Genomic DNA, 26373 nt, shown 5'->3' with positions numbered 1-26373 from the left:
TTGGATCTTAAGCATAGAATTGTACAGAGAAGAAATGATTCCCAGAATGGAGAACACGTGATTTGTCACATTACATATTTCTGTTAATATATCAAGTAAAACTGTGTTAGCACTATTGAAGACCTTTGAAGATATGAATTCACCGGTGCCCCTACTGGGAACTTAGAGGTTTGAAAATTAAGGAATTAAGATGGTTGTTGAAAGTCTACAACACATTAAAGAGGAAAAATATTCTTACAGCTGTTTTGCTTCTGGCTTTTGCATTACTAAAATACACTTCTCTCATAGGACATTATCAAACACACTTTCCCTGCAAAAAGAACTGGCTGAAATATGGGAACAAGCTGAGAAATGTTTTAAGAAATCAGTATGAATTATTGAGAATTTGGATATAGAACATAACACACTAATACTACAAGTATTATGTAGGCGTATTATGCCAAACGCAAGGTCAAACTATTGTGTTCATCTTAACTGTACATATGTACCCAATAAATAGACCAAGCCCAGGAGCATTAATCACATCATTCTTTACAGAGCACTTAACTGGGAAAGTCATATGAGGATTAGTTGCAGTATATAGTGATGCCTATGATTAGTATATGGAAAATCTACATTCTGATTGGCAAGGCTGAGTTCTTGGAAGACTAAGGGATTATATACACTGACAGACATGTAAGGTCCATGAGGCAGCAAACTTTTGACTGCAGGAGTGAAGCATATGGGCAGATATGCCACACACTAAGTTTTAGGCTGCCCCAGCACTTCTGCCATACAAACATCCTTTTCCTCTAATGAGTTCTAGAATATAGAAAAGGTACAAAGTGATGTGTGTTGCACATCCCCTTGGGACTAGCACTATGAAAACTACTGTATGGCTTGCACTATGGGGAATAAATTGTGAAGTTAAGCTGCAAGTGCTAAAAGAGTTATCAGTATTGCCTTGATGATATTATCAGATGTGGCTTAGAAAATGGGAGCAGAAAATTCAAAGGTGAAGCTTACCTCTGAAAACATTTGTAACAGGACATTGTCAGCACCAGAGGCGTAACTTGAAGCTCTTGGGCCCCAATGCAAAACCTGTAACAGGACCCCCAACTATAATGCTATAATTCTTAGTACTGGGTTCCCTATATGAAGAAGAGAGGCCTTATGGGCCCCCCAAAGCTCCTGGGCCTGGGTGCAACTGCATCCTCTGCATCCTCTATAGTTACGCCCCTGGTCAGCACTCCATGTATGTACATTTCCAACTTGGCCAAGGGAATCTTCATTCCACTTTCTGACTAGGATATCAAAATGTCTAGAATTACCTCTGCCGCGTGATGATTTCTCAGTGGTAGTGAAGTAGATAGAGGTTACTACACAGGAAGCTTAACTTGTGTGCATGGGACTATTACCACAATAGTTTGCACATGAAGGTGAAATTTTACATAGTCAGAACACAGTTACCAGTTGGTCATTGTAAAAACATTGATACTATTTTCACGTGTCCCAGGTATATATAGAAAAATCTCTTGACGGTGGATCCTTGCTGCTCTATTTTAGGTTGACTGTATATATAAAACTAGCTCATACATCCCGCGTTGCCCAGGTTTCCATTCCTACTGCACATTCAAGGAGGCTCCATTTTAAATTTCTTGGCATGACAGTTGCTACACATTCGGTCCATTCATCCAATACAAACATTCAGATGTTGATTGCAGTCTTTATGAGAATCATGTTGAAAACCTTCCAGCAATGAATTGGAATGCCTTACCGCCATTGATGCACTGGCTGTGTCTTTTTCTTTTAGAATTCAGGCTTCATACTGTTCCAGGGTCTCTGCAGCCCTTGATGTCCTGGTTCTTTTCCACACATTCCTAAGTTGTTGGTCGCAGTGTTCATTTGTCTCACATGATTGCAGTAATTTTACTTTTATTGCTTTCAGCTGAACTGGTTCGATGGGTTCTGTTTTTTCAGAGGCACATCATTATTCCTTAAGCTGCTCTAGTACAAAGTTTGGTTGAAATCCATCAAGTCATGTATAGAGGTATTTTTCTTTAGCTTGACTCTTAATGCGGCACGATATCACGGTGTGCCGTGCTACAGGAAGGGGGGTTATTTACACTTTGAATTGCTTTACAATGGGTTTTGTTCTGTTAAAATAAGAGAACGATAGCTTTCTGATGGGTTAGGATAACGTTTTGTACCATGCTATCACAATCAAGCTAAATTTTGTTGAATCTGTAGGAGGCTAGGAAGAACAAACACATTTCCCCTTATATATATATATATATATCTTGAGTAAATACCGTATTTTTAGAGATGGGTTCTGCTTTACACTGCATTTATCTCCTCTATATTTTACAGTAGTCTACATTTCCTGAAGGTTTACAATATAGAGATTAATTGCTATCTTCTTGACTTCTGTGGGCAATTCCTGGCACTGTCAGCACATTTACAGAATCGTGTCTTTTACTAACATAGTAACATATTTTGTTAGGCCGAAAAAAGACATATGTCCATCCAGTTCAGCCAATTGCCCCCCAATGTTCATCCAGAGGAAGGCAAAAAATCTCCAATGAAGTAGAAGCCAATTTTCCCCATTTAAGGGAAAAATTTCTTTCCGACTCCAGTCTGGCAATCAGAATAATCCCCAGATCATCAACCCTTCTGGAGTAATTAGTGGCTATAACGTGTAATATTGTAACGCTCAAGAAAGGTGTCCAGGCCCCTCTTACACTCTTGGACTAAATGGACCATCTTGATGACCTAGCACATTCATCCATTACAGGAACAGTTCATTCATTTTGATGGACACCATGTTATGCCTTTTTTCCCCTGTGATAGAACTGCAGGGGAACTGAACACTTGTCACCAGGTTTCCCCTATAGATTGTGATCGGTTCACTGGGAAGGGAACCGTAAAAAGAGAATTCCTCATACTTGCATTGTTTTAGGTCATTTTTACCTATTATTTATGTTTATTTTTGTTCCTAACATTGAATCAGAACAGATAAATTGACGAACACAAAACTTTTTTCAAAAACAAAAGTTTTTCAACATAACTTTTAGCTTACTGTAGAAAAAAAATAGTCTCTCAAAAATCTTACATTTTTCTAATTCAGTGATAAATATATTCTGGATATAAATATGGATTTAAAATATGATGTATCTAGATATGTTAAAAGCTCCAAAATAACACAAGGCTGTCCACTAATACATATTCAATATAAAAACTCAAGGTCCAGATATATTAATCAGATTTTTATTTTTACTATGCCAAATGGAATGTAGCATGTAAACTTTACCTATATTGCCTGGACAGATACATTGTGGTACTTAAGCCTTTCCAATCCTGTTTGTATCCTGGTTTTCCTAGGGGGGCTTACTCTTTTTTTCTGCCATTATACAACAGCGCTATCTGTTGGCTACAGCCAGTACTGCATGAGGTGACACGTTGGATAGGCTCCGACAGCAGAGAGGCTGGCAATATACAGTAAGAGAACCCCGATGGACATCTTCCAACATCAAAGCTGTACAGCCTTAAATCATAATGTCCTCAGACGTCAGACAGTGGATTGGAGAGGGTTAATGAATGCAGAATGTGATCTCTCCATGGATTTGTTTGTTTTATTTTTGGTAGAATATGTCCAAAGACATACAGATTAAAACTAGTATGATGGAGGGCTACCTACTAAATCCTAATACTTGTAAGAGCTGCCACTTTGTAGGACACTTTGTATAGGACTGTATTGTTTAATAGCTGGTCAGGAAATCAATATAAACCTCAATCTTTTTAAAACTCTAATGAAATGTGAAATAATATACTTCATATAATACACCTATTAAGGAATAGGAGCCGATTCCCAGCATACTCTAGATAAACTTACTACATTTTCTACCACATAGTGCTCCATTTTGGCCAGTGGAATAGACGTATATTAATACTGCGGTGGTGTGTAAATATTGTATAATATACTTGGTATTCTTCCAAATTTGCTCTTTTGCCTGAGGGATTTCATATAGATTGAGTCACGCAGTCAGAGGTCTGTATGAGCAATGGTCCGATGTTTCTCAAGTACGTCAGGGAAGCATGTTTTAACTCAAACACTGTCACTTGCTTCATCAAGATGGTGGAGGTCTCTAAAATGGAAGAAAATGGAACTAATTCTCTATATTTGTTGAGCACAGGACACACCTGAAGTGGAGTACGTTTAGTCTCAAATGTTTCATGTTCTCAGCCAAAATGTTGCATGCGGAATAATAGTTTTCGGAAAAACCCAGTAATGAAATCCAAAGGCCCGTTTACAGTTTTCCCCTAGACACTTGAGCAATTGCTGATTTTAGCGATCTTGTTTAGTGATCCAGTTTACATGTAACAATTACATATATTTTCAAGGATATGACTGGAATAAAATGTACAATATTTGTGGGTGTAATTATGTGTAATTATGCAAATATGGACTGTGGTAAGGCATTCCATCATTTCTAGGCTGTATGTTTATGCAGAAAAAACTTGCAGAAATTTAGGTTTTGGTTATGAACAAGTTTAAAAGGCCTGGTTACCGGAAAACATCCATCAATGGGGTTGACTTAGTAAAATAACAAACAGAGCTGTACTTACCCCTCTACCGCAATCAGGATCCAGCACTACAGCCCCACTTGTGTGCTGAATGCCATGATGCCAGGAGTTTGGGAATGTGAAGCTGCAGCCTCTGATTGGCTACAGCAGTAACCTGACTTTTGGTGAAATCAGCTATCTCAACAAATGCAAGGACCACAATGGGGCTGCAGTGCTGGAACCCGACGGAGACGGAGGGGTAAGTACAGCTGTGTTTTACTATAGTCAGCCCTATTGAAGGGATGTTGTCTGGTAACCTGACAACCCCTTTAAGCAGGTTATTAGCTGATACAAATATCCTGCAGCTGCTCCATGTGCCCATATTACTATATCTGCTGTGTAGTAAAGTACCCCAAAGACGATTCCTCATAAATAATGGTGTCATAACTATGGTTAGCCCAAAATAATAGTGTCCTAGATAGTAATATATTACCCACATAACAATGTGCCACACTTTGTACCCCCATACAGTAATAGTGATCTTCCACCAGAATAATGTTCCCTTACTACCCCTACACAGTAATATGGCTATATATGAGTGCAGCTATCTTCATTGTAGTTTTAATGGGAACCGTAAAACACTTGGCTGTTTTAACAAGTCATATAAACAACAATGGAAAGAGCTGCATGCATGCTTAGTCTTTTCCCTTGTACAGTGTGAACATAAGAGAAGGGAAGCCCCATTCCTCCAATAGGTAAGAGTTCTGGAAGTGGCACTAGAACCAGACATACTTTATGGCATACTTTTGATATGCAGAAAAAGTAAGTTTTACTGCAACCCTTTGGAATGGCTCAGTCTGGCAATGTGACGATCGGACCAAAAAAGGTTGTGAATCTCTGCTTTAAAGGCTTTGTCAGCTTTGGACAATCCTTTTTCTTAGAAGAATCCTCTAAGAACACTTCAATTCCTGGGAGTCCTAGCGATCAACAATAATCTGCAGGAGAATCCAGCACTAAGTGATTGAATTCTCTGCAGCAACACCAAAGGAAAAATTATGCCTTTCATGGTGCCTATTGAAATCAAGTCTGTCTATGCAATCCAGATGTGTCAGGTCCTCCAGAGAGGAAGAGACAGAGAATCACTTTGAGCATCCAGTCCTTGCTCCAGTTAATTGATGACCCCACTCAGAATGCCCTAATAAAGTATTTCGAAATAGGTTTAATACTATACAGTATTTTTTCAACGTAAAGCAGTTAGAACTTTTGAACTCCAAATCCAATAGCTATCGGTATTTCAGGGTAGATAGAGGAGCTGAATAGTGCATATCATAGCTTTCATTGTTTGACCACGGTCAAACACGCATTTTTACTACCCTGTTTCCTCGAAAATAAGACTTACCCTAAAAAATAAGTACTACCCCGATTTTCTGGCCTCCCTCACAGGGCGTTTTGTACAGCGTTTAGCGCTGTCTTTTCAGCCCAGAGCTAAACGCTGTACAACACTCCCATTCATTTTAATAAGGCTGCTCACACAGGGCTGAAAACGCAGCACCTTCCAACGCTGCACTTTGACAGCACTGCAAGTTCTATTTTTGTGCGTTTTTAGCCCTGCGTCGCCCATTAAAATTAATGGGCAGCGGTTCCAGCACTGCTGAAAACGCAGCAACACTTGGTGCCGCGTTTTTGGCAGCGCTAACCGGATTTTCGGAATGAGGGCTTGCAATAGAAGCCCTAGCCCGAAAATCAGTCCCAGCTAGGTAGAGGGAAAAAAAAAGCAATACTCAGCGCCGGCAAGCTCTGATTGGTTGAAACAGGCAATGAAGGGCTGTGATTGGGCATCAAGCAAGCGCCGACATCCAATCACAGCACTCTATTGCTGAAGGCGGGGTTCTCAAACCTGGCCTACGGCAATAGACTTGTGAGTGCAGAGGAAGCCTGGATCAGCAGCAGAGACCAGCGGCCACGACCCGGACTGCAGCGGCTAGGTGAGTATTGCTCTCTTTTTTTTTCTTTTCAGCATCCTTGGCTGCGTTTTCAGCTGAGCTGAAAACGCAGCCAAAACGCTGGCATAAAGTATGCCAGCGCTGCTGAAACGGGGCGGAATCTGCAGTAAATGCAGTGTTGAAAAACGCTGCGTTTCTGCAAATGCCCTGTGTGAGGGAGGCCTCAGGATGTTTGGAGAGGCTTGAAATATAAGCCCTACCCTGAAAATACGCCCTATCTGCATTACATTAAAACAAAGGAATAACTTAGCTAGCAGACTCGGTCCAGGCCCCAGCCACTGGTCCCAGAGCTGCTCAGCCAATCAATGCAGTGCTCAATGAACCAGTCACAACCATCGCATTGGTTCATTGAGTGCTGCATTGATTGGCTGAGTAGCGGTCGAGAACCAATCAGAGCTATCGCTTCCTAGAGGTGGGATTTATGAATCCCGTAACCAGGAAGTGATCTTCTGTGAGCGGCCCCAGGACTGCAAAAACCACGTTAGAGCTGTGGAGAGCAGTGGGAGGGACCTAGATCGAGCCTGCTAGGCAAGTGTAATAGCACATCCCCCGAAAATAGGACTTTGTGCCTCTTTTGGGGCAAACATTTATATAAGACAGGGTCTTATTTTCAGGGACATATGGTACATGAATGTGCTAAAAAATGTAATGGGACAAGCTATTAAAAATAATGATAGAATTGCATATCTGTAGTCCCCTCCGAATTTATCAAGGTGGCTGTAGGAGGTATGTACGGTACATCTCAAATATTAACCGATACATCCTGTGCCCTCTGTCTGACTTAAACATTTTTTGCTTTGAATTCATGTGTGGTAATTGAAGCAAACCACATGAAAACTAATGTATACCAGCATGAAATAGCACAGCCAGTCAGTAAGCCAAGAATTAATGACTTCAGTCAAGATGACTAAGGGAAATGAAGAACCGTCTGACAAGCCTTCATACTGATAAAAAGGTTCCTTTATGATGTCATCGGAGCAGATACCACAAACTTGTTTTGCAGTTGAGTTGATAAGGTCAGCACTTCCTGCCCATTTCATGATGTCATTGACTATAATTAATCACCTCAATCTGAAATATATATAAAAAAAAACAGAAACGTCTCAGTTTTCTATATGCTTTAAAAAATACATTGCTCTTATGGGAATAAGACAATAAGAGCTTTCTTTAAAAATGATGTGTTCATATATTCAAAGCTAGTTGACATTGCCAATATTGTTCCATGGAGCAACATAATGAAAGACATATCCTAGTTAGTAGTACTGTTTTGAATTATGGATCCCTTCCCATAAGAAATAATGAGGAGATTCTATTATGCAAACTGAACACAAATGATATGCTTATCTGAAGGAACTCATCTACCTATCTTGTGCAAGTTATAGTTAATGGGCCTATCATAGGATATCATAGAAGTGCGAAGCTAAGATCATACTGTATATATAGTTTTACATGGAAAAGAAAGCATGTGGACCGATATCCACTGGGCATGTGAAAAAGGCTAATTATATGTTTATGTCCAAAAGAGACTCGGAGTGCCAATTTGGAAAAGAAGAAAACTGAAAACATGCAAAAACCAGTCAATGTAAGCCAAAAAAAATCCATAATTTAACAGACAGCCATAGCTGAATGTTGTTATGGGGAGCCATCAATAAAAGCCCTGCAAGGTGAATTAACTTCCTGAGGTATCGAGTGTGTTTCCTTGCCAATGGATGTGGGCAACCATGACAACTAAGCAAAATAACACAATTGCGCAGAGAACGCAAGTATAGCTGACTACAGTGTAGCTGGAGAGCTACTCATCAATATCTGTTTTGCACAAAATAAACCCAACAAAGGCTTACTGGTTTTACAACATAGGATAGAGGCCTCCATCCATCAAGAATAAATACTATCATCGGAATATAGAGATCTGTGCAGTCTCTCTCCTTCCTTGTCCTACTGACCTGCATAGACTTGTAAAAGCAGAATAAGTCACCATTCTCCTGCACCTACTGTTATCTGTCTTGTTATCTCTGTTGCTAGAGACAGGTAGCGCTTGACAACATACAGTGGACAGCAAATTAGAAGAATGGGAGACACCAAGTAGCAAGCACTTTAGAGGGATATCTAAGAACGTCTCGCCCATACAGGAACTACACGAGCAATGCAACACATACTACAAATGATAAATTACACATAAGAAAAACCTCATTAGTTATGGCATGCGTGAACCTGGGGACAACTCAAACAAGAATAAGTGAGCATTCCCACAACATTATTGTACACGCTGTGAGACTACACTCGGGGGGTTACATGACAGCTGCTGAAAACAGTGCTGTGACGGAATCCCTAGACAGAAACAAACAGGGCCGTTCACTTCTATTGTGAAACAGACACCTCTTTGGGGTTGGTTTTTTACAGGCTTTCCATTTGTTTCCGTTTTATTTGGAGTATAAAATTATAGTTGAGTGCACTATTGTATAATCCAAAATATAATAGAAACAATTGGAAATCTTGTAGGTTTCCACTTCACAATAGAAGTGAATGGGCCCGTTTGTTTCTGTTCGAAGATTCCGTCACAGTGCTGTTTTTATAAACCGTCATGGGACCCCCGAGCGGGGTCACACGGCGTGTACAATAATGCTGTGGGAATGCACCCTACCATCGTTTCTGTGCTGCAAGGTACTGGAAGTCGATGAATTTGTTTTCAAGCTACCCCCTACTTCTATGCACATGCCCAGTGGATCTGTAGACAAGCGCTGTTGTTAATGTATCGGTATCAGCCAGATGAATGAGGTTTCTTGCACATTGCACTTTTGTGATTTGTTTGACATATGCGTATGGGAAGGCATACTTAAACAGATCCATAGGCCGCCAATCACAGAACCAAGACTCTTTTGGTCTCCACTTGGCCAATATCAGTTAGAATTATTGTGTTTACTGGATGAAGTGGCTGGAATAGCGCAGCAGGCTAACCTATTTCATGCTGTAAAAAAGAAAAAAATCGGTTAAATACCATAACAGTCTATGGGTGACAGATGCCACTGTATGGCATCCATCATAGGCATTTAACAGCTACTTTCATAAGCTTTTCATGAGATGTGTTCAATACCAATTATTGGCTTTGGGTGACAGATGTGTTAAATAGATACCAAACTGTGACATCCATCACCCATAATCTATAATGACATCTAATGCACAGGTCATGAAAAACTCATGTGGCATGTGTTAAATGGATACTAACATAGCCTACGGTTGGCGGATGCATTAAACAGATGCCTAACAATAGCATGTTTTTAACGTATGTACAGAAAAATGGATGACAGATACCACTGTAAGGCATACCACACCAAAATCTAAAGGTCTAACTGCAGATTATGATGCGGAATTGCTGGCAGGTTTTACGCAATTTTCAAGTCTGCATCAAAATCCATAGAGAGCCTGCAGATTTTGGTGTAGAATTTACAGCGGCTTGCGGTGCGTCCTATTCCACCCCACTAAGTGTATACATCGGGAGCTTTTCCTGGTGCATACATTTAACAAAAATCATTACTGCAGCGTGAAAAAAAAAGTCTTCGGGACGTGCCCTCTAAATAGGATTGAAATGATTTTTTTTACAGCATTCAACATACAAAATAGATAATGTGATAATATTCTCTAGGTCGGTATGATCCTGGGGATACTAAGTACCATATGTACTCGAGTATAAGCCGAGTTTTCAGCACATTTTTTTATGCTCCAAAAGCCCCCTTCGGCTTATACTCGAGTGAGGTAAAAAAAAACCAAAAAAAAAACGCAATACTCACCTCCCAGCCAGTGTCTGTGTCCCTGGTGGTGCGGCAAGCTGCTTGAGAATTCTCCCCACTGTCATGTCCCTGTTCCGCTTTGAATTCCCCCGCTGTCAGCACTGTGTAAGTAAGCGCTGTGATTGGATCGAGCGCCAGCCAATCACAGCCGGCGCTCGATCATTCACAGCCATTCGGTGAATGACATCACTGAATGGCTGTGATTGGCTGGCGCTCGATCCAATCACAGCGCTTACTTACACAGCGCTGACGGCGGGGGAATTCAAAGCCGAGCAGGAAGATGACAGCAGGGAGAATTCTCAAGCAGCTTGCCGCACTGCTGAGGAGCCTTATACTCGAGTCAATACGTTTTACTAGTTTTTTGTGGTAAAACTCATTGCCTCGGATTATACTAGGGTCGGCTAATACTCAAGTATATACGGTATATACAGTTTTTTATGGTTTGCTATTGTTTTACATAAAAGAATAAGTTATTTAAGATTTGCTTGTGTTGCCGCATTCTAAGAGCCATAAAATTGCTATTTCTTTATCAGCTGGGCTGTATGAGGGCTTGTTTTTTGTGGGATGTACTCTAGACTTCATTTACCCAATTTCTGGAAATATTTTATTCTATTTTTTTTTCTAGAGAGTAGATTAACAAAATGCATTGTAAATAATATTTTTAATTAATTCTGCAGGCCAGTATGATCACATCAATATCAAGTTTATATAGGTTTTTTTTTTTTACAACTTTTTCTTTTATATATATATATATATATATATATATATATATATATATATACTGTATATTATCTTATTGTTGCATTCAAAATGTTATTTTTTTTGCTTTTAACAGACTTGTGATTTCTTTTATTTTTGAGACTTTTTAATAGTACCATTTGTCTATTGCATTTTCTGGGAGGTGAGATGGGCCGCTTTCACACGGCCATGAAAATTGAGTGAGATTTTTCCGATGTGAGACACACAAATATGAACCCCATTCTTTCGAAAGGGGTCATATACATGAGTGTTTTTTCCCCACATCACACTGTGGGAAAAAAAAAATTTAAATCGCTGCATGTCCTATATTTAGGCGGTTCCTCTTCATCTTCAGTTTTTGTTTTTTTAAGAAGAGGCCTGAACGTTTTGTGCCAAAATGGACTGATATTTGGAACTGTTCAGAATTCCCTTCACCTTGACTAAAGACCCAGTTCTAGCAGCAGAAAAACAACCCCAGAGCCTAATGCTGCCTGCACTGTGCTTCAGTGCAGTTATCATATTCTTTTGGTGATGCACAGTGTTGGCTTTGCACCAAACATGTTTTGAAACTATGGCAAAAAAAAAGTTCAACCTTGGTCTTATAGGACCATAACATGTTCTCCCACATACTTTTGGCAAACTTGATGTAGTTTTTGGCAAAACATAGCTGGGCTTGGATGATGTTCTTTGTTAGAATTTTTGGCAAGAAATTCTTGCCCGATACCCTGCCCCACAACCCAGACATATGAAGAATACCTGCAGTTCCTTTAATGTTGCTGGAGGCCTCTTGGGTGGCCTCCCGAACCAATTTTCTTCTGGTCTTTTCATCAATTTTTGAGAGACGTCCAGTTTTCCGAATGTCACTTTTGTGGCAAATTTAATGCACTTCTTAATGATAATCTTCCCTGTTGTTCATGGTTTATGTAATACCTTGAACATTTTTTGGTACCCTTTACTTAACTGATATCTTTCAACAATCAGATCCCTTTGATGTGTTGTAAGTACTTTACGTACCATGGCTCTTGTTGAAAAATGTAACTAAGATCAGATAAATCCTACTAGAACAAGCTAAATAATTTGTTTGCTTTTTAATTCAATTGTACAGATAACGAGTCACATTGAAGGAGGAAATAAATCTGAAACTATCTTTTTTGTGCCTTCCTCTGGATCAAAATATGGGGGTGGGGTTGAGGGAGAAGTTGAAACAGGCTGAACTAGATAGACATTGTCTTCATTCAGCCTAATATACTAGGTTATATACTAACATAGTATGTTAGACAATGTCCATCTAGTTCAGCCTATTTCAACCTCTCCCCCCATCCCACCCCCACATTTTGATCCAGAGGAAGGCAAAAAAAAAAAGTTTCAGATTTATTTCCACCTTCAATGTGTCAGATTGTTTTTTTAATATGACAAACATTGCATTTTAATCAGGGCTATGTAGACTCTATATCCACTGTATGTTATTTGGACACCTACCACCTACTTTAAATACACCCCATCAGGGCATTTGTATTTCCTACTCACAGAAGCTTTCTTCAGTAGGATAATGCATATAGCCACACTGGTCAGTAGGAGATTGAGGAACATGATAGAGAGCTCAAGGTGCCGACTTTGAGATCTCTAGAATTTAGAGACAATCTGATCAAGCATCTGTGGAATGCCTTGGAAAACCAATGCATAGAGGTACCACCTTAGAGGACTAAAAGGGTTTACTCCCTTAACGTATTGGTGCCAAATATCAGACCAAACCACCTGAGGTCTTCTGGAGTCCATGCCTTGGTGCATCAGATAGTTTGGCAGAATGAGGGGTACGTATAGATTAGGCAGGTGACTAAGTTTATGGCTGATTAGTATTTATGTCTATACATGAACTGTAGGCATTTGTCATCAGTCAGTCATCTATTGATTAAATACTTTATTCATTCCTTTTAAACATGCATACAACATAAGTAGTTATATGTGACTATCTGCTTTTATGTATTCATACACGTTGACACTACAAGAAACAAGACCACTATCCATAACGTTTCACTGCTCTTTTTCAATGGTATACAAGGAGTTAAAAGAAACTTATGAATCACTGTTTATCTGGTACAGAATTCACCCATTTACTTGAAAAGCAGCCAACCACCCACTACTAATCCCACAATGATCAGTGTTGCCTTAAAAACTGATAGCCTCTTCAGAGTGGTCAAGGGGAATGTACATGTGGCACCCTGAACCTCATTCTTGTTTCTTGTGAGTCAACCATTAACGTCAATGAGTCAGGGCAACTTAGACATAACGCAATGCTGTCTGGTGGCTTCTTGCCGAAAACACTGAAGGAATTAAAATGGATATACCATGGTAAGAAGTACAATAAATCTAAAACTTAATTGGCAGGTTTCATGTTTGTTTAAACAGATGTATTTTCAGGGAGCATTTATAGGCTATTCAATTCTCGAATATAAAGAAACTCAGGATATGAAGTCTGATGGACACCACTGTGCATGCAGATGCAATGTTTTACAGTGCTGGCTTTGAGATAATGTGGCGGAAATAGTCACCATCTGGCCCTACAATAATTTCCCATTATTTCCAATGAATGTAATAAATTGTCTACATCTAAAAAGCAGGGTGCTGTATCGTTGGCTAATACTACAACCCAACCTGTAGACCAACAGGAATGGATACTTTTACATAGCAAAATTAAATCCCTATTGTGTGTGGTCCACTCCTAATGAACTGCAGTGTACTACAAAGTAACATAGTTTATAAGGCCGAATGAAGACAATGTCCATCTAGACCAGCCTGTTTTATCCTTCTGTGTTGATCCAGAGGAAGGCAAAAAAAAACCAAGAGTAGAAGCCAATTAGCCCTTTTGGGGGAAAAATTCCTTCCCGACTCCCTAATCCCTGGATCAACCCCTAATAGTTCCTACCTACCTGTAAACCCGGATTAACAATTAACCTAAGATTTATATCCTGTAATATCCTTCCGCTCTAGAAAGACATCAAGCCCCCTTTTAAACTCCTCTATGGATTTTGCCATCACCACATCCTCAGGCAGAGAGTTCCACAGTCTAACTGCTCTTACAGTAAAGAACCCCTTTCTGTGTTGGTGATGAAACCTGCTTTCCTCTAGACGTAGCGGATGCCCTCTCGTTACCGACGCAGTCCTGGGTATAAACAGATCCTGGGAGAGATCCTTGTATTGTCCCTTCATGTATTTATACAGAGTTATTTGATCGCCCCTTAGACGTCTTTTTTCTAGAGTAAATAATCCCAATTTGGATAGCCTCTCTGGGTATTCCAGTCCCTTCATTCTATGTGTTAGTTAGTTGCCCTTCTTTGAACCCCCTCCAGCACTGTAACATCTTTCCTGAGCACCAGTGACCAGAACTGTACGCAGTATTCCACGTGAGGCCTGACAAGTGCCTTATATAGTGGGAGGATAATGTTCTCATCCCTCACCCCTATACCTCTTTTAATGCACCCCAAGACTATTAGCTTTTGCAGCTGCTGACTGGCATTGATTACTCCAGTTTAGTCTACAATCCACTAGTACCCCCAGGTCTTTTTCCACCTCACTTTTCCCTAGCAGTATACAACTTTTGTGATGTAGGTGAAATGCTCCTCTGATTCAAGAAATCCTTCTTTTTAGCAAAGAGATGGGTGGCTATCTTGGTTTGTCCACTCTATGTTTTTTGATGAAAGTTGACAAAATAGAAGTTTTTTTATGCCAGGCTCACACACATTGGAGCAGATTTATGAAAATGTCTAAAAAGAAATAACAATGCTGCTATAGCGAGCGGTCTACCAAAGACATTTACACTATAGCGTGTGGTCTACTGGGACAGTAATGGCTACTGTTTTAATGTAAAAATGCAGCTGCAATTTCAGCTGTCAAGATAACACCTATATAAATCTTTTAACATCATTACAGAAGTTCAAATGTACTACACTAATGTTATCAGCATGAACTTTTTGAGCGATTACAACACTACGATTGCTATTGAATTATAGCAGGCATCCCAGGATACCATCCCTACCTGATGATAAACAGCTACTGGTATTGTCCGGTTATTTAGTTGCCTACATATATACACACTAGACTCTAGCTTTGTGCTTGAGCCATGTAGCTAATGTGGGTAAGTTTAACTGCTCCAAGAGCGATTAATGAATCATAGACTATGGATGCTGTGTGGATACACTATAGTAGCACTGGAGAAACTATTTGTTGCCCCCATAGCATCCTCTCAACTTTTTCCCCCAAGAACACTGCACAAAACGAAAACTGTACTATGATTGACTGCTACGGGAAAACTAGTTTTTTTCCTAAATATCCCCCCCATTGTTTTGAATATATTTTTCACTCAAATTCGGTCAGAATGACCACTATGAAAATAAGACTGAATATGAACTAGTAATTGCAATATATTGAACTCAAAGGTATCATTCGCATGTCAAGGAAAGGGGTTTTCATCATAGCTCTAGAAAAAGGATCTTTACAGCAAGACTGCTTATGGTGTGGAATAGCAGACTGCAGTGCTCTAGTTATTAAGGGGGCATGGAGTTTATTTTAAGAGAATTTATAGGGGTGTACAGATGAAGGAATCAGTCGGCGATGAGACAAAGCTGGCCATCATCATTGTTCTCTAATCTAGGCCAAATAACAAATCAGGTTGAACTTGGACCCTGGTCTTGTTTCAGCCCAAGTAAATTTACGACACTTGGTCCTGGGCTTCAATTCCATCTGATAGGAAAAATATGGCGCGGGATTAAAGCTTCTGCAATCTAGTAAGTGCAGGTCGGGTTCTAAGCTATTGGTCACAGTCGATTCTACCTTCTCCTTTGCATGCTACATAGCGCTCAATGAGCACTATGTACTGCAGAAGAGAAAACAGTGGGAGTTTCGAATTTTTTATACTTACTATTTTTCACACTTATTATTGTCATACTAGTAGATTCGAATGTCATTACTCTTGATCGTTGCTATAATGCACTGTAATACTTGAGTATTGCAGTATATTATATATTGGCCTATGTGACTGAGATGGAAGGCCATCTTTAAGCCTCTTGGTGCCATAGCAACCCATCGGCACCCCGTGTTCCCATCATGGGAGCCTGATGCATGGCAAAGGGAGCCCCCTCAGTCAGCCTTTACATGCTACAGTCTCATTGACTGCAGCATGTAAAGCGTTAAATAGCTTGAATCAAAGGATCCTATACCGCTAGCTAGAGATGAGCGAGCATACTCGTTAAGGGACAAGACTCGAGTGAGTATCGTCCTTCCCGAGTACCTGCCTGCTCGTCAATAAAGATTCGGGTGCTGGCGGGGGAGTATGCTCGCTCATCTCTACTGCTAGCCATTAGACCTAGAGCCTGTCTGTTATCAGACAGCTGAGCCCCAGCTTCTACTGGCATGGGACCAGTGTTGGTGTTCTGAGGCATATGCCTTTTACAGCGCTGCATCAGTATAAAAGCCTTTAGTGACCGCCACAAAAAGGTATATAGGCCATCACTAAGGGGTTAATATAAATCCTTTCACAACGTGCTCATTCCATTTATTGTAAAAGAAACCTGTATTGATTTCAGAAAATTAAGTTAATCCGAGCCACAAGAGAAATGTTTTATATATTGAAGACATACAACAAGAGAATTATAACTGAGATTAACAAAAAAAAAAGGCAATGCAAAAAAACTGTTACTACAAAAGAAATCTTTAATTTTACATTATGGAAATAAAACTAGGCACTTTTATTTCCACGGTACAAAAAGTTAAATAGCTCTGAAATAAATAGACTATTGCAGATCTATACAGCTGGTTCCATTTGCATGTTTTTATTATATAGATTTTCCTTCAAAATTCATATTTTCCTTTACAAAATATTATACAAATCAAAAATTGGTGAATTTAGTTTGCAAATACACATTTCTTTACCAGTTTTGTATCTTGCATGTTCTCCAAAAAAAGAAGTGTAAACCAAATACATAATATTAAAAAACAGAGCACAGACATAAATCACATTCAATTTCAAAAAGGGGAAAAAAATGATGAAAACAATCACATTTAGAGGTAAAAGATTACCTACAAGGTTATCCAACTACATTTATTTCTATTAAATCTTGTCAATATTCCCGTGTCAATTTGTTCCCTGAAGATTAAATCAATCTGAAACCTGCTGGTTGTTCTGGACCCTCTAGCTGTACATCCCCATCAACCGGTCTATCTTAGATCAATTAACAGTGTGAAGTACTTTGCACCCAGTAGAGAATTAGAAAAGTTATTTAGCAGAAGTTCCCCATTAAATAGGTTGTGCCAGGATATACAACCACTTTGAGAACATGGGGCTTGGGGCAATCAGCTGTTCGCCCCGAGTCCTGCTCTTGGCACCTCTAGCAAACGGCTGATTTTGCAAAAGGTAGCGGTGACCAACCTAATAATTCTCTTACAGCAGATGCTACTAGAGAAATGCAGAATTACAGGAAGGCCATTCACACGGATGGATGCCCTGTAATAACAGGACAGCAGAAGGTCGCCAGGATGGGATCCGCTCTTACTGAGCAGCTCTCCATTCTTAGGTGATGGACACCAGTCTATGATGTTCATATGCCCTAATCAGGGGATGCCATCTTGGCACAACCTCTAAATCTGTATTCATCCGATTCTAAAAATAAATTTAGGCATAAACCTTTAATAGTGAGGCTTGTCACATGGCATAGGTAAGTGTTGTACATATACAATAATCAAGAGTGATTTCAATAAATATACATATATCAAAAGGATGGAAATTATGGTCCATGTGCACAACCCTTGTGATATCTGGTGACAAAAACTCACTTAAGAACACAGCTACAAAAGGAAAAAAAAACGAACAAACATACAGTCACATCACACGAAACACATCACAGCAATGTTAAAGTAAAAACATGTTCAAGAAGATTAATAATGTATAACTTTATGTATTCTACAGAATAGCTGAATTACTTGCTATAAAACTCCAGATGAAAGGTCCCTTTGGAGATTGTGTAGCAAAGGCCACAGTACACTCATTACAAAGTTTCCATCAATGAAGACTTAAATTCCTGCAATCTACCTTAAGATATAAAAGTGCCAGCTTTTGCTCTGTTTTATTAAGACGTCCAAGAAAAAAGACTCAGCACGACATTTAAAACAGATTTATCAAGTCACATTTACTTTATAGGCCAATACAGTTGTGCTTCTCAGATGTACAAAAAAAGGGGAGAAAAGGTCATTAGTCACTGGCTGGTAATTCAGTATGACCTGCATACACATCCAGATCATGTCCAAATAAGAAGTAAAATATATGGCTTTCAAAGCGTGCATCACAGAAGAGAGGAGCATCATTTCTACCAAACGTGTACCAATTCAAATTCTTCGGTGGAGACGCTGTTGCTGCATTCTGGCAAATAGAGAAAGAAACAAAGTAAATTTTTCACAAATGAATCAACACAGTAGAGATGGTTTCCAAAGGGGACCAATGGCAGGTCAAAAAGCCTCGAGTCTGGCTGCCGGGTCAACAACAGATCACAGGACAGGGCTCATTCACCATGGATGAAAGAAGAGTTAAAGGACATGTGTGTAAGTAAGGGGACACACAAAAATAAAAAATAAATAAGACAGGGTCTACTCACTTATATTCATACAACCCCCCCCCCCCCCCCAAAAAAAAAAAACTTCCCTAAATTTCTTTTTAGCAACTCTCTTCAAACCAAGAAAAATGGCTAAAACTATTTGTGCCAAAATGGGATTGGATCCAAGTAGAGAGAAAACCACAGTAACAGTATTATACCTGCTTGACCGATGTCTGCTTTCTGACACTTGCTACTATTTGTCGGATCTGGAGCCGCGGGGCTGGATGCATCATCTTCCTGCCCTTCTGATTCTTCTAAATTGACAGGGTCAGGTTTTTCCTCTGCAGAATTTATAGATTTCTTTGTTGAAGGAGTTTGATCAAGACTGCAAATGTACAAAGAGGAAAAATCAAATTCGAATTTGCCAACTACAAAGTAAAGTAGCATCTACATATAGCAAGGATAATCCGGCGCTAAGACGATGGTCAGCAGACAGGCCTCTCCTCAAACCTGTCCATAAACATGTGCACTCGGCTTGGCATGTAAGTTTATTCAAGAGGAGAAGAGGGGGACAAAGGGTCAGGCATGATATAATCAACCCTTGTATCTTCAGATCTGTCATCAGGGACAGTCTGGTTGTCCACATGCACATTCTGCTGTGCTCACACTTTGATTTTGAACTACATTCGTCATATGTACCTGTAATACCATCAGCGTATACATGGAATATATCCCTAGTGCCTCTTTCACCCAGTGAAGTGCCCTTTCGCTTCACCCCAGGGCTGATTGAGATACATACACATACCTATACATACACACCCACACATATAAACACACACATATTATATATATATATATATATATTATATATATTAGATACACACAAAAATTTTTTTTACGTTAGCCATTAAACGCTATCATATCTACAGGATTGCTTGGTTTCTCTTGCTGAGAACAATCACATTTTATGATATACAAAAAGCATAATTTTTCATGCTTCGGCATTGAATAGTAAAAAAGGAAAAAAAAATGTTGTATGGTTTAGACAACAACTTACAACATATATCCCATGGTGATCAGTGAATTATGGTGGTGCATGGATTTTTGCAGTCCTCATTCATTCAAATGAAGCTTTAAACATGCTCTGGCTCCATTGAGGAAAAGCAGTCCCATGTAGCAGGCGACTATCACCACCAACAAGTTCTTATTTCATCTAGACCTATAACCCCTTCATCTATAATAACCCCTTCAGGCATGGACAAATACATTCCACTCTGCAAAGACACATTTATTAAACAAAGGATAGGTCATCAATAGTTGATCTGCTGGCGTCAGCCTCTCTGGTCCCCGGCCTATCAGCTGATCGGGCGCCAGCAGTCAGCGCCAGAATGCACAAGGGTATGGAGCAAAAGATGTTCCAACTCCTATATAGTTGGGAGTTGCTGGTAATTGCAGGTGCAGCGCTCAGAATCAATGGGAGCTGCGCCTGCAGTTACAGGCACCAGCCACTACACGGGGGCGGAGCAGTAATTTTTTCTCCATGCCTTTGTGTATTATAGCACTGACAGCGGGTGCCCAAATAAAAAGTGGTATAGAGCAGAAGCTACTGCTTCTACCCATGTAGTGGCCAGCACTTGTAACTGCAGGCGCAAGTCCTATTGATTCTAACAAGTGCAGCCCCTGCAATTACCAGCACCTCTCAACTACACCAGAGTTTGAGCATCAGCTTCCACTACATAACCCTGTGCATTGTGGCGTTGACAGCATGCGCCCAATCAGCTAGGGTCTCGAGATGCAGACCACAACAGATCATCCATTAATTGTCCATCCTGAAAAAAAGTCATAAATCGTATTTCCCTTTAATGGAGTTCTAATGCCCCGCAGCACACATCTGACAGTGACATGAAGTATTATATAAGGGGGTTAACTAAAATGAATGCGTAATGCATGGATACATTAGGTCTTGTAGAACACACCTCAAAGCATCTCACAGCAGCCCCACTATTATCACCATATACTCAAATAGGTTTTAGGGAAAACGGGGAGGTGGTGAATGTACACCATTGGAGGTCCTACAGCAATTACATCTGAAGGAAAGTCTGCAGGGAGTATGCAAAACAGTTGTTACATAATGCCCCTAAAGATACATATAAAGGACAACTGCAATGCTGGCATAGTCCTTAAAAAGGCTGCCTGCCTTTGGGGTTCATGTAACATAGATGTGCTAGGTCCTCCAGAATGCTCTCTATAGTTTCTTCCTATTCTGGCTAAATGATGGAGTTTCTGAACAAATGACCCCTTCTAATAACTCAAAATGCACTACCCTAAAAAAAAGATTTTTAAAAAAGTGCTCTTAACTTGACAACCCCTTTAAAAAATCTATAACTTACATTATTGTGCAAGTGCAGCACTGATCAGAAGTACAGTATTGAGTACTTCATATTCTTCTTCCCATTCGTTATCCACTTAATACAATTTTATCTTTACGGTTTTACATCTGCCCGCCAGATGTTTTATTTAAGGACATATAATGTTCTGTTACATAGTATGAATGTTATTCCCAGTATGACCTGTAAGCACTTCTAGGGATAGATTAAAAAAGGAGCAACACGATCAATCATTTCTCTAAAAGTCCAAACACTTGGCATATGTCCTGCAGAAGTATTTAATTTTACCTTCTATCGGCTTGATCCGAGCACTAAAACTTATTTACACATTGTGACACGAAACTATAAATGTAATAAAAGGTCCCAAAAAAAACCACTTGACCCTAGAGACCATCTCAGAAGCTGGAATGTCCTGGAAGCCACTGCACTGGGCTTCTCCACTTTGAAACCACTTTTGTGGGTTGCCCTTCAGCCATATCAAGACTTTTTATACCCAGTGTTTGTTTTTCCTGGCATTTCTTTTTAGGCATAATATGGTCGCCCTATGGACTCTTTACTGAGACTGAACTGTTAACAAATGGACAGAAATTAAGAGGCCTGTTTAACCCCTTAATGACACGGCCTATTTTGGCGTTGAGGACCAAGCGATTTTTTGGTATTTTTCCATCTCCATTTTTCAAAAGCCATAACTTTTTTATTTTTCCGTGGACGCGGCCGTGTAAGGGCTTGTTTTTTGCGTGGCGATCTGTAGTTTTTATCGGTGCCACTTTTGGGTATATAGACAATATCGTAAATTTTTTATTTTTTTTTTTTAATGATAACAGGGAGAGAAAATGCATCAATTCTGCCATAGATTTTTTTTTTTTTTTTACAGCGTTAATCATGCAGCATAAATGACACACTAAAATTTTTCTGCGGGTCGGTACGGTAACAACGATACCAAAATTGTTATTTTTTTTTAGGTTTTTACACTTTTTTGCAATAAAACCCCCTTTTTTTGGAAATCTTTTTTTTTTCTCTATAGCTGCATTCAAAGTCCTGTAACTTTTTTATTTTTCTATGTACGGAGCTCTTTAAGGGCTTATTTTTTGCGAGACGAACAGTAGTTTTTATTGGTACCATTTTGGGAAATGTACGGCTTTTTTGATCACTTTTATTGCATTTTTTGTGAGGCAAAATGCTAAAAATTAGCATTTTGCCTCTGTTTTTTAGCGTTTTTTTTTACGCTTTTTGTCGTACAAAATAAAAAGCGTGTTCAACTTTTTGTACACGTCGTTACGGACGCGTCAATACCCAATATGTGGGGTTTTAGTTTTTTTTCCCTTTTTTTATGCTAATATTAGAAAAAGCATAAAAAAGGGGTTTTTTACATTTTTTTTTTCACATTTTTCTTTTTTTTACACTTTTCTTTTCTTTTTTTTTATACTATTTGAGTCCCTCTGAGGGACTTACATCACTGTGCCTATGATCGCTGTCATAAGGCATGGCAGAGCTACTGCTCTGCCATGCCTTATCGCTTGTACAGCGATTATAGGCACAGGCAATACAGGACGCCAGTGTCTGGCGTCCTGTTGCCATGGTGACAGGCCGGGCTCTCGCGATAACATCGCGAGTTCCGGCCGGAGACACACAGGGATCGCGATCCCTCTGTGAACTCTTTCCCTGCCGCGATCTACTTAGATCGCCGCAGGGAAGGGGTTAACAGCGGCGGGCGCATCTCCGATGTCCCCCCGCTGTTGGAGCGGGACGCCGGCTGTGACTGACAGCCGGCTCCCGCTGCGGGATAGCGCGGGATCACATGTGATCCCGTGCTATCTCCAGGACGTACCAGGTACGTCATGTTGCGGGAAGTACCAGGCTGCCATGACGTACCAGGTACGTCCAGGAGCGGGAAGGAGTTAAAAGCCTTTTTACATGCAACCATTATTGCTCAAAATTAGTTACATGTAAACGCGGGAATTGTGCACTTGTTTAAATGACTGATTTCACTTCACATAAAACCCATCGTTCAGCCACTGAAAGACTGAGCAGATACATTCCATTTGAATGCATTTCGCTCATCTTTCAATATATGATGTTCTATGATTATACTGGCAAGGAGGAGAACAATGCAATCTGCTGGCAGCTGTTTGCACAGCTGGGCGTGTGTTTAAATACATGCTTGGCTCAGCAAACAACTCATGGGAGGTCCTTTCACATGCAAATGATAACGTGTTAATGGCCATTAATGCCATTAACACTTTATTCAAATACATTGCTAAATCATTCAACTTTTCGGCCTAGGAAAGATCATTTTCTGTAAAAGGGCCTTAAGCAACATGGCCATCTCATTTATTATAAGTTGTAAGGTTGTGATGGTGCATTATGGTCAAGTTATTAATAATACTGCTTATGTCATGTAACTGACTGTTTTTCCTCCACCTTTAGACTGAGTATTTGCCCATCCTCCATCCCCGATCCTCTATGGTCTTCCCTGTACCTGTCCAGGCATATGGTGAAGAGGTTGTAGCATTGTTGTCGACTTAGTAAATAGCCCCCATGGACTAACCTGAACAGAACAACTTGCAGGGGGTGCGGGTGGCATAGGACTGAATGTATATGCATTTACCTTTAATTTAGGTCTCTTAATTATGCATGCCTCTATAGTTAAGCAGGGAGAGGGTTGTAAAAAGAAAAAAAAAACAGGTAGTTCTGCAGGAAGGAGTTGTATTGGGTGAGTTGAAGCCATCTTTGAAGATGCTAGGATTTGAGGCTAGATCCTAGATTAATAATGGAAATTGATGGACATCTGATTGGGACCATCTCCTTGATATCGGAACGGGAGACATCTGCCATGAACAAAGCTGATGGCCACTTGGTCATTGTGCTAGGTCGAGGCATTTCTTGGGTTACTGCTGAGATTGTAGATTATAAATAAAAGAGCTTAGCTCCATCTGGATTGTCTAATTGCTGTAGGGAGGAACCCGAGTCGTAAGTTGGCACATACATTTTTGGGTTTACTTTGAAGAAATATTATAAGAAAGGTTTGCTTAAAGACCAAAATGGTTAAAATTTACATCCAAGTATAGAAACTTCAAGAAGTGTCAATTATTGCTTGCCTTTTACAATGCATTTTTGAGAAAAGTCTGATCACAGGTCAATGTGCTGTCTGATGTGCAGGACAACGCATGCATGAAAAGAACTAGAATAGGACATGATTAGAGATGAGCGAATATACTCGTTTCGAGTAATTACTCGATCGAGCATCGCGATTTTCGAGTACTTCCGTATTCGGGTGAAAAGATTCGGGGGGGGGGGGGGCGGGAGGCGTGGCGGAGCGGGGGGTAGCAGCGGGGAACAGGGGGGGGAGCCCTCTCTCCCTCTCCCCCCCACTACCCGCTGCAACCCTCCACTCACCCACGGCGCCTCCCGAAGCTTTTCACCCGAGTACGGAATTACTCGAAAATCGGGGTGCTCGGGCGAAAAAGGGGCGTGGCCGAGTAGGTTCGCTCATCTCTAGACATGATGCAATGCAATTTTTTCCCCCACTGACTAAAAACTTGCACATCTTATTGAGTATAGTTCGAGTATATTTGAAAACCGTTCTTGAATACACAATGTCATTTTCTTTAGAGGTTTCATCAACAAAGTAAGATGCTGGAAATACAGTTTTTACCTGAAATAAAAAGGCACTCTCCCCACCCAAAAAGGTTGTGCTTAACCCCTTCCCTCCATATGACGTAACCGTACGTCCTGGAGGAGGGGTAGTTCCCACAACTGGACGTCCCCTTACGTCATAGGGATAGCGCGAGATCATAAGAGATCTTGCGCTATTCGGCAGTGGGAGCCAGCTGTCACTGATAGCCAGCTGCAAAAGCAGGGGTGCATCGGAGATCCCTGCCGCGATCCCTCTGTGACATTGCCGGGCTCTCACGATATAATTATATACAGGTGTCCTGTATGGCCATAGCCTATGTACGCAGTAATAAACAATAAGGCATTGCAGGACAGAAGCCCTGCAATGCCTTATCTTAGCGATCATAGCTGTTATGGTGCAAGTCCCTCAGAGGGATACAATTGGTGTAAAAAAATAAAAAATAAAAAAAATAAAAATGTACAAAAAAAAAAAATGTATAAAAAAAACCTTTTCGGGTACTTTTTCTCATATCAGCATAATTTTTACTTATTTTTTAAAATCCTACATGTTTGGTATTATTGTGTCCGTAATGACACGTACAATAAGATGAACATGCTTTTTATCCTACACGGAAAAAAGGGTAAAAAAAAGCTGAACACAAAATGAGGCAAAAATGCAAATTTTTAGCATTTTGCCTCCCAAAAAATGCAATAAAAGTGATCAAAAAAGCCATATGTACCCCAAAATGATACGAATAAAAACTAGAGCTTGTCTCGCAAAAAATAAGCCCTCACAGAGCTCCACCAATGAAAAAAATAAAAAAGTTATAGGACTTTAAATGCAGCAATTTAGAAAAAAAAAGATTTCCAAAAAAAGGGTTTTTATTGCAGAAAAGTGGAAAAAAAAAACCCTAAAAAATAAGAACTATTGGTATCGTTGTAATTGTACCGACCCGCAGGAAAAAAAATCTATTGTGTCATTTATGCTGCATAATTAACGCTTAAAAAAAAAACAATACAATTTATGACGAATTTATGTTTTCTCTCCCTGCGATCATAAAAAGAAAAAAAAAGAAAACGAACTATACACCGAGCCATAGAATAAAGCCATCATGTCGTTTTTCTTGCAGTTTGTGCGCCATAGAAACAAGACGCACTGAAAGATGGCAGAATATCTTTTTTTTTCATTTTACTCCACTTAGAGTTTTTTAAAGTTTTTCAGTACATTATATGGTACATTAAATAGCACCATTGAAAACTACAACTCGTCCCGCAAAAAACAAGCCCTCCTACAGCGACGTCGATGGATACATTTTTTGGGGAGGGAGGAAGGGGGGGGGGGGGGAAACGAAAATGGGAAAAAAAAAAAAAGGGCCGCGTCGTGAAGGGGTTAAAGACTGTTTTTCCATCTCATAACTGTTATTTATCCATCACCGCCGCTGTCTGAGGGTATTTTGCGGGACGAGTTGCGTTTTTCAATGGTACTATTTAAATGTACCATATAACGTACTGAAAAACTTAAATTTAAGTGGAGTAAAATGGGGGGGAAAAAATGAAATTCCGCCATTATGCAAGGCATTTAAAAGGTTAACCACTCTGATGAGACGCGTAGCTTATCGGAATTGTTGCAGCGGGGGGGAAGGGGGGAGGTAAGAAACAGCGCCTACGTCGTATGAAGAGAGATCGCCACGCGATCCCCCTGCATACATACTCAGACGCTGCA

At 40.0% G+C, this 26373-nt stretch overlaps 1 protein-coding gene across 1 annotated transcript in view; it reads right to left on the bottom strand.

The window, feature by feature from the left end:
* Nucleotides 1-16777: 16777 nt before the first annotated feature.
* The window catches only part of PARN (poly(A)-specific ribonuclease), an 88062-nt gene continuing 78466 nt past the window's right edge, over nt 16778-26373 (bottom strand). Inside the window, exons 23-24 of the mRNA XM_066576198.1 lie at nt 18867-19033; nt 16778-18476 (exon numbers count right to left, since the gene is read on the bottom strand). Coding sequence (XP_066432295.1) covers nt 18424-18476; nt 18867-19033 — 220 coding nt within the window. The 3' untranslated portion in view covers nt 16778-18423. The remainder of the gene's footprint in view (nt 18477-18866; nt 19034-26373) is intronic.

The sequence above is a fragment of the Eleutherodactylus coqui genome, chromosome 8 (genome assembly GCF_035609145.1).
Source record: "Eleutherodactylus coqui strain aEleCoq1 chromosome 8, aEleCoq1.hap1, whole genome shotgun sequence".
NCBI lineage: Eukaryota > Metazoa > Chordata > Amphibia > Anura > Eleutherodactylidae > Eleutherodactylus > Eleutherodactylus coqui.
Note: the sequence above shows the minus strand (reverse complement) of the source record. Positions and strands in the feature narration are given on the sequence as shown.